The sequence below is a fragment of the Artibeus jamaicensis genome, unplaced genomic scaffold, assembly GCF_021234435.1.
Source record: "Artibeus jamaicensis isolate MK-2021 breed Jamaican fruit bat unplaced genomic scaffold, CSHL_Jam_final scaffold_474, whole genome shotgun sequence".
NCBI lineage: Eukaryota > Metazoa > Chordata > Mammalia > Chiroptera > Phyllostomidae > Artibeus > Artibeus jamaicensis.
This window is the reverse complement of record NW_026522046.1, coordinates 19,992,064-20,003,668: the sequence shown is the minus strand read 5'-3', so window position 1 is coordinate 20,003,668 and position 11,605 is coordinate 19,992,064. Positions and strand designations below refer to the sequence as shown.

At 36.0% G+C, this 11,605-nt stretch overlaps 1 protein-coding gene across 2 annotated transcripts in view; it reads right to left on the bottom strand.

Annotated features, from left to right (window-relative positions):
- The window catches only part of ZBBX (zinc finger B-box domain containing), a 95,569-nt gene that overhangs the window by 38,482 nt on the left and 45,482 nt on the right, over nt 1–11,605 (bottom strand). For both annotated transcript variants that reach the window (XM_037163268.2, XM_037163271.2), the window contains exons 8-9: nt 5,850–6,021; nt 1,417–1,537 (exon numbers count right to left, since the gene is read on the bottom strand). In XM_037163268.2, coding sequence (XP_037019163.2) covers nt 1,417–1,537; nt 5,850–6,021 — 293 coding nt within the window. The remainder of the gene's footprint in view (nt 1–1,416; nt 1,538–5,849; nt 6,022–11,605) is intronic.

Below are 11,605 nucleotides of genomic sequence, written 5' to 3'. Positions count from 1 at the left end.
ATCTCCATGACCCTAGAACAGAGGAGACACCAGATGCTACCACTGGAGAGTCATGGGCATGTGACCCCCAGCACAGAGCCACCATAGGAATGAGGCCACACAGAGCCAGAGGCCAGAGCCACACAGAGACTTCAGGGCTCAATCTCTGTCCAGCAAAGCTACAGGGGCAGGACTTCTGTCACAGTGTCTCCAGAAGGCTGCTCTAGTATGTCTAGAAGGTGGGACCTCTATGCCAGTGGGTCTGGAGGGCAGAGTACCAACCAAGGGGATAATTCTCAAGATTTGAGATATGATAGAATTTGTCCTCTTGGGTTACCGAGTAGCTCAGAACCTGTTTCTTTTCCGTTTCTCCCTTCTAGAATGGGAATATCTAACCGTTGTCTCTCCCACCACTGTATTTTGGAAGCACATGTGTTTGAATTCGCAGGTTGACAGAAAACGATTTGCCTCTGAATGAATCGTATATTCAGTATTACCCATGTCTGATTTAGATGGTATGTAGATAAGAATGTGGAGTTTAGACTTAACTCTAGAATGAGTTAAGAATTTTAGGGCTATTGAAACGAGATGAACATACTTTGCATGTCATAGGACATGACCTTCAGGGGACCAGGAGCAGAAAACTCTGTTCTGAATGTCTGTGCTCCTCCTTCAACACATGTCTGTGTTGAAATCCTAACCTCCAAGGTGACAGTAGTAAGAGATGAGGCCTTTGGGAGAAGATTAGGTCATGAGCGTAGAGCCTTCATGAGTAGGACTAGTGCTCTGTAAAAGGGACCTGGGAAAGGGCCTAGTGCCATCTGCATGTGAGTACCCATCGAGGAGAAGGGCATCAGTGAACCTGGAAGTCTCCAGACACTGAATTTGCTGCTACATTTATCTTGGACTTTCCAGCCTTAAGATCTGTGAAAAAGAAATGTTGTTTATTAATATTTAATGTTAAATTTTAAATAATTTATAAAATGGTGAATATAATGATAATAGTCTTTGAATAAAATATATTTGAATACTATTAATAAAAATATAAAATTAAAGGTCTAATTAAGCTTAAAAGTAGATTCTGAAAAATATAGCCTCAAAAGTTTATGCTAATTTCAAATGTCTGAGAGCACTACCTCCTCAAAGCGGTCTTTCATTTATCATATGATTTTGCTATTATTCATTAATTTTATACAGTTGTGGGCCTTTTCCCCACATTTACATTTACATTTCTCAAGGAAAACCCTAAACTAATGATGTGTCACATATATAAATAGAATTAAAATTCTTATTAGAACAGTAGAAGCTTCATGAGAATTTAATATTGCATTAAAAGTATTTATGCAAATATGAAGCTACCAAAAAAGATGTCACACTAGCAAAAAACATAATTAGCTTTTATATTTCTTATTAATAATGCAAAAATTCAGAGAATACCTCCTGTGTTTTTTAAGCCATAATTTTTCCATGTAGGATATACTATCTTCTTTAAATTCAATGTTAAGTGGTTCTCTCCAAATTTTTAAATTGGTTTGTACTTCACATTCTTCCAATGAGTCTGTAACAATAAACATAACATACATACTTAATGTAACCTACTCTATAAATTATCATAACTTCTCTCAAGATACAGAACTTAACAAATATTCTCTGATATTTATTTATAATCAATAGTTCTAGGTTTAAATAATGCAAAAGTGTTGAACATTGATAACTTATTAAATGACTATAGACAGTTTTCTTCAATAATCCCTTGAAATTAAAGAACCTAATGATTCACAAGGTTTTTTGAAAGCAACTACTTCTTTTAGCTGCTAAAAATAAATGCAAATAGATTCATTATATATTCTATAAACACACACAAACATGAAGGTATGTATTATAGCCACTGACAATATTTACACATTATGGAAAACAGAAAATAAATAACTCGGAATGGCACCTGGAGGGAACAACTGTCTTCATGAATTTATAGCTACATGGCCATTTACTTCCAGATGCTGAAGATGTTTCTGAAGTACTACCAAATTAAAACTGCTATTCGAAAATGTTTACAACTGATGGAGATTTCTGGAAAAGAAATAACTACAGAACTTGGAAATTCAAAGTATATTACTAAGCTAAATGGCCAAGAAATATATGAAAAAATACTCAGTGTCATTTATAGTGAGGTACACAAATTAGACATACCATTTATGGGAACTTTATAAAAACCTGAATCTCCAATACAGTGGCTCAAGTTGGGTTTCTGCCATTAGATAGAAATTTGCTACTTATATAGGTAAAACAGAAGACTCTATCGCTCTTTTTATTCTTCGGTACCCTAATTAGCATCACAGATCTCTATAATCGAATGAAGCAATCTATTTACCACTCTTCCCTGACACTTATTTTGGTAATTTTTCTACCACAACTTTGATGAGTAGGTGCCAACACCTGGCCTCTACTCTTCCAGGTTGCCACAATTCCTTTGAATTCAAGCAGTTCAACTCCATTAAAGCATCTCCATCCACAGTTATCTTCCACCACAACAAACCTTTTTACAGGAGACCAATGCTTAACCCCTTGGAAATGAGAGGGTCCTCTGGGCCCTCAGAGAGGTACAGTTAAAGATGACTGAGTAGGTTGCACACTATCAGTCCCAACCTTCCCACCTATATTTCAGGGCCTTCAACATTGTTTCTCAACAAAGTATCAGGCAACTTGCAGCATCTCTCTGTCATTAACTGCAAAATCAAGTTCAGACTAAAATTAACCAACCTAGCAAATCGTTAGTGTCATTGCTACAGTGCTTGTACACATTAAAGCCCAAAGTACATCTATATTGATAAACCCAACCTGAAGTATTTGTATATGTTATTTTCCTTCATCTAACATTCCTAAAAATCTCTTCCTCTGCTTGCTTCACAGACTTACGTGATACAAATTGACAAGACCCTGCAAATTGACAAGATTCTTCAGTGGACGGTAATTTTCACTTGGTGCAGGCTTTGGCGCTTATGTGAGTCATTTGATTGATCTTGTCGCCTCTACTTAACTACAAGTTCCAGAATTAATTGTGACTGCTTTTGCACATCACCTCCCCACAGAGCATATAATATGCATTCATTATTTGTTAAAAGAATGATTACAAGAAAGGAATCTTTTATAGCCCTAATGTTTAAAATACTACTTACACCTAAATATTGGCAAATAATAAGAATGAAATATATTTATCAAAAAATTTAAATAGCCAATTTTATTTCACATGTAAACAGAAAAATCTAGCAAATGATAAACATTTAATGTCCATCAAATTAGCTAAAGTTAAAGAACTAGAAAATTTGGGGAAATAAGTCATCTCACGCTGGTAATAGACATAAAAGTAACAGTAATTTTTTAGAAGACAATTGATTATAGTCATCAAAATTTCATTAAAAATCAACACTGATGCAACATTCCTACATTTAGAAATTTATTTTAAGGCAATTATACAAGTACACAAATAGCTAAGATGGTCATCGTAACTTCTGTTATTACAGTGAGAATTAGAAACAAAATATCCACCCATAAAGGCCTGATTAAGTAAATCATGGCATACAGAATATTCTGCAACAGTTCTAAATAATGATGTATTCAATATAGGCATTTATATAAAAAGTTGTCCGTGACACAATTAAGTAAAAAGTTAACAAACAGCATTAACATAAATAAAAGTTAACATATAGTGTTACCTCACTTAGGCTCCTGTGTGTGTAATTGTGTCTGCTGAAAAATATTTACCAACATGTTAACACTGGTTACCACCATATTGTAAGATTAGGTTATTTATATTTTCTTCTTGGTAACTTTTTTGTTATATTCAAGTCCTTTAAAATAATCATGGTATTGATTTTATAATTTAGTTATTTCTACTATAAGAGACAATATTTTTAAATGGTTTTGCTACAATGAGACATCACTTTAAACCTGTCAAAATGGCTAGCATCAGAAAATCCACAAACAACAAGTTGTGGTAAGAATGTAAAGAAAAGAAAACCCTCATGCACTATTGGTGGGAATGCAGACTGGTGTAGCCACAGTGAAAATGGTGTTGAGAATGATCAAAAAATCAAAAATGGAACTACCTAATGACCTAGTGATTCTACTTCTGAGTATGTATCTGAAGAAAACCAACACACTAATTCAAAAGAATATATTCACCCTTATGTTCATTGTGGTGTAATTCACAATAGCCAAGATATGAAACCAACCCAAATGTTCATCAATAGATTATTGGATAAAATTGTGCTACACATGTGTATAATGAATTATTAATTGGTCATAAAAAAATGAAATCTTACCATTTACATAAATGGGTCTAGAGGGTATTATAGTAAGTGAAATAAATGAGTCAGAGAAAGACAAATACTGTAGGATCTCACAAAACCGAAACAGACTCATAGACACAGAGGACAGTCATGTTGCCAGAGGAGAGTAGGGTCGGAGGACTGAGTGGCAAAGGTGAAGGAATTAAGAAATATAAACTGGTACTTACAAAATAGTCATGGAAGTATAAAATACAACATAATGAATATAATCAATAATGCTGTAAAAACTATGTATGGTGCCACGTCGGTACTGGAAATATCAGGGGGAACACTTTGTAGAGTATATGATTTTTCTATGCTGTATACCTGACACTAATACTAATTAATACTGAACGTAAAATGTAACTGAAAAATAAGTTTTTAAAATTTAAATGATTTTTGGGCTTCCTTGACCTAATCTGATTTATCAAATCAGTCCTTCTTTTGCTTTAAACCCTATGTTTTTCAAAGTGGGCAACCAAAAAGATATTTCCATGAAAGACTTAGTCCCTTTCAAAGCAGAAAAGTAAAAAGTACATCAAAGTATGAAAGTTAAAATAAAAAGTACATAAAAACATAGTCAATGAACATTATATTGAGGCACATAATAAAGTATACAAATAAAATCTTAGAAATATGAGTAAAATTAATATATCAGAAAAATGTAAGAAAAAATATTTGAAGAAGAGAAATATAGTTAGTAAAAATGCAGTTCTAATGGGAAGATGGTATGTGATGCCTTGACGTTAGAAATTATGCTGAGTTATAAAGGAAGAATAATAAAGAGATTCCCCCCGAAAAAGAATAAAATAAAAATAATAAAGTTGGATGCTGTCAACTAAGATACATTATTGAAATTTATTATCTAACATTTTATTTTTAATGAAAAGCAACTGGAAGTTCTTACAATATTCTTAGTAATAAAATTAATAAATCAAATACTTTTACAAGCATGATTTTCCTCAAGAGATACTGAGAAACTCAAAGCAAAAAGATACTGTGCACCTCAGTCATCCCGTTCTTCAGCGTCTGGGAAATAGGTGTGAAAACCATCAAAGAAAAATAAACATAGGAAGTATTTCTTGAAAAACGGAAGACAAATCTATTCTCCCCTGAAGTTCATGGCAGTATTTGAAACATATTTTTCAAGACACATATAAAAACATTATCTCTTTCCCTATCTCTCAGACATTCCTGTTTCATGTGTTGTAATTACAATAAAGAAATCCAATAAAGAAATAGTTTTCCTGACGAAAACCTTCTTCTGGGAGAAGGGGAGCCGAAAGAAACCAGTTCTCTATGCATTTGAGAGGCTGGATTTACATAGGAAATAAGCACAGACATCTGCAGTTCCCAATTCAGGGGTTCTATAAATATTAAACCACTAATCGGTGGTCATGCAGTGAATATTGTTTTGAGAAGTTATACCAAACTGCTATCCCAATGTTAATAGTTTTGAACATCGAATTTATATTCATGCGGAATGGAGATAAGTAGGTTTGGCTTCATTTTACAACATTCATTTTATAAAAATAGCTATACCTGGTTTTGCTGCAGGTGAGTTCTGCTTCTCATTTTTAGAATGATGTCCAGTTCTCCATTCCTTTAAACCTTCCTGAAAGGACTGGGCAGAAGCTTCTTCATCGAATGACCCTTCACACAGGAGCCTATCTCTTGAGTTTGTACATTCTCCTTGTGTTGTTGAAACTTCCATCTAAACCAATGAAAAACGTATCTAAGTATCCTTTTCTAAATTTTCTGTATCTTAAAATGCAGGTAGCATTAATCGCGAGGCATTATAAATCACACATTTTTAACTCAAAATAGAATGCTTTAAAGTTGTGCCTCTTTACATGCTTTACTCATTTCTTGAAAACTGCGTATCAGCAATCATAAATGGTCTCTTCAGAAGGTATTAAAACGGGAGCCTACAGAACTGAGGATTTATCATTGTTACTCACTAGTGTTCTCCCTGGGAAGTGACAAGAGCCTTGTGTGTGACCCTCCTACTGCTTCAATCTCCTGCTCCGGCAGCCCTCCCCAGAGCAGAAAGAGTAGTTTTATAACATGTCAGTCTGATCATGTCAGGCCTCTGCTCAAAACCCTCCAACGACTTTCTATGAAGCCCCAGGTCCTACTAGGATTTACGACAGGCTTCACAACCTCATACTCCTTGCCTTCCACTTCATTTCCTTCCATTCTCCCCTTCACTCACCCTGCTCCAACCAAACTTAAATTCTATGGTTCTGGGAACCCACACTGCACACCAGCACTAGAGGGCCTTGCACTAGCTGTACCCGACGCCTTGAAGGAATGAACCTTCTCCGCGTGTCCACAGAGCCATTCTGTGAATTTCCTTCTGTCTGCTGAGATGTCCCCCACTCAGAGAGTAAGTGATTACCCTGCTGATGACCATGCAGACTCTTCCCCATACACGTACTTTATAATCGCTTTTCTGCTTTATTTTTTCTCAAAATTATATCTCTGTGTGGATTTCTCTACATGTTTATTTGTTTACTGTCTTCCCCTCTCTGTTAGAATGTAAAAAAATCCAAGCATCTTCCCCCTCAGTGCCAAGAGCTATGCCTGGCACAAAGGGGGTGTTCATAATGTTAGCTGAATGAATGAATAAATAAATGCATATGAAACAACGCCTGCTTCTTAGCATAATGATGGGAAAAGATGAATTTAGTACAAAATATAGACCCACTGTGAACACACATAAGAAAATACAGGTAGGATCTGACAGTTATTCACTGAAGCACAGAAAACATCCAAGTTAGGAAACAAAAGAAAAATATATTCCACACCAATGTGGAATTATCCAGTGTGGATTATCTATAACTGATATCAAATTGCTAAACTCTATTGTGTATCTTCTAGATACAAGAGTAGAATGTTTTATGTTTATGTTCAGTCTTTAATTGCAAAGTAAACATGCAGATTGTTAGGGTACGATTGAGATAAGATCATTAAATAGGTGTATAAAAATTTTTAATATAAAGAAAAAGGATCTGGGAACCTGACCGACACCATGCTAGTTGTTGGCCACAGAAACACAGGTTAATAAGGCCACAACAGAAACAGGGGCCCGGAGCAGGTATTGAACTTGGACAAGAAGTCTATGGGCAAGCAGTGGCAGGGGCAGGACACCAGAAAGAGGGAGTGACACATAGATTAGGACATGGAGCCAAACAGCACAAATGCATGAAACCACGAGTAGTTTATATCGTTATAGTGAAAAGTGGGATATGAAAAAATAAAGGGTGGAAAGACAAAGAGGGGAAGATCGGAAGGATCCTGCCTGCCACACAGAGTAAACTAGGCTTACACTTATTGGAAACACAAGCCCCTGAAGAGTTAGTTCCACAGAGTCTTCTGGGAAAGAGAGAAATCGGGGAACAGTGAGTATGGATGCAAGGAAACCAATGAAAATGTTACAGCCATTTGGAAATATCAACATTACAAATGCATTAACCCCTTCACTTAGAAATTTCAATAATTTATTATGTAAATATACATATATATGGCAAACAACATTTTCCCAAATTATTCTTTATACTATAGTTTGTACTGGAAAAACTGAAACAGTGTAAATGTTTGTCAGTGGCAATCAGATTTTTAAAAGTCAAAAAAATGAAGTATTTTACAGCCACTATATAGAATGAGGTTTTAGAATGTCCTTTCAAGAATATCAAAATATTTTGTTAGGTTTAAAAAGCATGTTTTCAGAGCAATATGCAAAATATAGTAATCTTTATTGGTTTCAATAAATACATACAAATTTGGAAACCTTTGAAAGGGGAGAAAATGAAATGAAATTTACACTCTATAAACCTTTTGTACTTTAAATAAAACCTAACTTCAGCATTTGGGATAACAGTAAGAATAAAAATGAGCAAACATTGAAGAGAGCTTTTAGATGGTTAGACTGCATGGAACACAGTCACTGAATGGGTGTACAGAGGGGAGAGAAAGCACTACAGAAAATAACTGTTCTTGTCAGCCTGGGAAGCTGGAAGATAGGCTGACACCGACAGTAAGATCTACAGGTTGTGGAGGAGAAATAATGAACTTGGTTTGAAAATGCTGAGTTTTAGAAGTATGTTGGAAGGTAACTACAGGTACCCGGTAAGCATCATGTGAGTGAATGCATGTACATGTATGTATACTGCACTAAGGAAAAAGCATCAAGAACTCCATGTTTATTATAAAATGGATTAAGTTTGCAGTCATTCTAGCAGCTCTGCAGGGCGGCTCCTTTCCAAGCAATAAGTCCGTGATAGAAGATGTTTGAATTTTACAGCTATGCCTTTGGATTACTTGGCTTCCACACAGTGGTGGCAAGATAGGAAAACGCCAGTGGACTGTGCTTAGCTCTTCATTGTTTCAGCCCAGAACTGTCATATGTCACTTCCACTCAGCGCCCAGCAGGACGCTGCCCAATTCTGAAAGGGCTGGAAAATGTGAAGAAGCAGTACTGTACAACATTACCTCGATGGGCCAAATGACAGCCTTCCCTGCAAGATATGTTTACCCCACTTCTTATATGTACAGACATATACATATATACACACATGTAGAAATATATATGTGCACATATATATGGAGGATCCAAAAATGGAATTTAAAAAAATTGTGTATTTTTTCTTACATGTTTAAACTTCAGCCACCTTCAAAGTAGTCTTCATTTGATACAACACACCTATCAAGACATTTTTTCCCACTGCTCAAAACAGTTTTAAACTCATCTATTTTTATGCCTTTCAGTACTTCTGCCTTTTTTTTGTTTCACCACTTCCACTTCATCAAAATGTTTCCATTTGAGGTTTTTTTTCATCCAGGGAAACAAACAAGCATTTAACAGTCATTTGGTGCAAAATGAGGTGAATGGAGATGGTGGGGCACAGAGGTCATGCTGTTTTTTATCAAAAACTGCAGAACACTCAGCACAGTGTAGGCAGGTGGGCTCATAAATCAACCTTCAATAAATGGACAAACACGTTGAAAGAATCTTCAAAAAAAATTATCTGAAACCAAATGCAGCCTCTCACAACACTACCAGCTGGTACACTGATACAGATGGGTTCCTAGAACACTCACTTAGCAGGAAGACTATACTACAAGGGGCATCCCCTCCAGAAGATAATTCTGGTTTTATACACATATCCCCACTTTCCAGAAGAGGAAACAGAGGATCAAAAAGACTAAGCAAATAGTATGATGTTATGAAAGCTATAAGAAAATCAGGATCAGTATTTCAAAGCTCTTTCATGAACTGCATCCTTTTCAAAGGATGTCCAGTGGCCTGAATCCATAAGCAAAGTCTTAAGACAGACATTAGGCATTAGCTCCATTTTGGAATTGCTTGGTAGGCTAATTAAAAATCAGATTCGTGGGCTGTAAAAAAAAATAAAATTTGAGCAACAAGGTATGCCGGCCAGGAATGCACAGCCACTCCTTCTGATGCTCATTACAGGTGGATAGCAACAGCTCTTCAATACAGAAGAGTACCATGCACACAGGTGAGGGGGCATCTCTTCAGTGTGTGCACTACAGACAGGTACACACCTGAGGGTCAATAGCAGGGACTACCAACCAGGAATACTCACCAGACTTACTGACCAGGTGCTAAACCCTCACATCTGGACCTGACCCCCTGAGGTACTGAATTCAGTTCTGTGTGTTTCTCCAATGTTTCTCTAGTTGATCAAATATATACCCCTAGATGAAACCACTGAATTAAAGGCTCTTAAGATGAGGGGTGGAGGGTCTATACATCAGTCACTTATGTGGACAAGAGGCAGCATTTATTGTAGGGATTAGAAGTCCAAGCAAAGCAATAACTCTATAGCTTTTTAGTAGGGCTACTTTAGTGAAGGAATAAGAATGCAAAACATGCCCTGGCTGGTGGATTGAGCGTGGGCCTGTGATCCAGACAATCACGGTTTGATTCCTAGTCTGGGCTCATGCCTGGGTTGCAGGCCGGTTCCCTGCAGGCCAGTTCCCAGCAGGGGACACACGAAGGGCAACCATACATTGACGTTTCTCTCCCTCTCTCCTTCCCTTCCCCTCTAAAGATAAATAAATAAAATCTTAAAAAAAAATGCAAAATATATGGCTTTTGTAATTACCGAGTAAGATAAGGCAGATAAATAATTAAGCACAATGCCAAGCATCAGGTGTTTACTTGTTGATTTATCAGTATTATTGCCAATGGGATAAATTAGATAAAATGGCATGAAAGGAAGTCTTAAAACCACAGTTTTTGAGTAGTGGTTAAAAGCAAATAATTTGAAATCAGAAGATCTGGATTCAACTATAAGTTCCACTATCAATAATTCCTTGGGTGCTTTATAAAAATTGATTTTTGCTACTATTTATCATCTAGAACAAAGAATTAAGAAAGGACAGGAGTAGATATTACAAGTGAAATATTTAGGACAGTGTCTGGCACATTGTAAGTCTTCAATATATTATTATAATCCAGAGGTTTTGACTTGTTCAGCAATTCCTCACAAACACCCATGGCGGGTCTATTAGAACATGAAATCCATTAAAATATGCTGACTTCCCTGGACAATTCAAGCATAGTTCCTCTGCTGAAAAGAGGTCCCACTAACATAGAGCACATTTTCTTTTATATTCTATGAGCATGGAACTCAACAGGCTGATGAAATTCAAGCCTCACTCTGTCACCAAGTAACAAGCTGTGTGACTTTGGGCAAGTTATACACTGTTTCTGAACTGCAATGAACAGGTGAGTGGCATCTAAAAGAATGAAGATGACTACATAGATCAAAGTCTGAAGAAGTTTGTTTTTTTGCTAAAAAAAATCAATATAACAAGTCTATTATAAAAATATGGACATGAGCTGGTGAAAGCTTATCTCGCACATCGTGGGATCAGTAATCAATCTCAATAACCACCACCATTTGTCATAAATCCAATGTTAAACAACTGGCAGATTTACTGTCACCAAAACATTTGGCAAGATTTTGTATTTTAGCCTGTCTAAAGTTCTGATTAATATAAAATCATTATATTGCATTGTGTTATCTACTTTTATGTTCCTCAAATCCTCATTTATTTCCTGACATGGTGGAAATGCCAAGTAAGCCACACGGGCAAGAGATCATTCATCAAAAAATCAGTGTTCAGTGGAATCAAGGCAATCTCTTAAAAGGATCTTTATAGTCAAGAGGTTTGTGACTGATAAAAAAACAAATTCATATTAAACAACAATGTGATAAAATAATCTGCAAAATTCTACATCTCCAGGTCAGCATATGCATGAC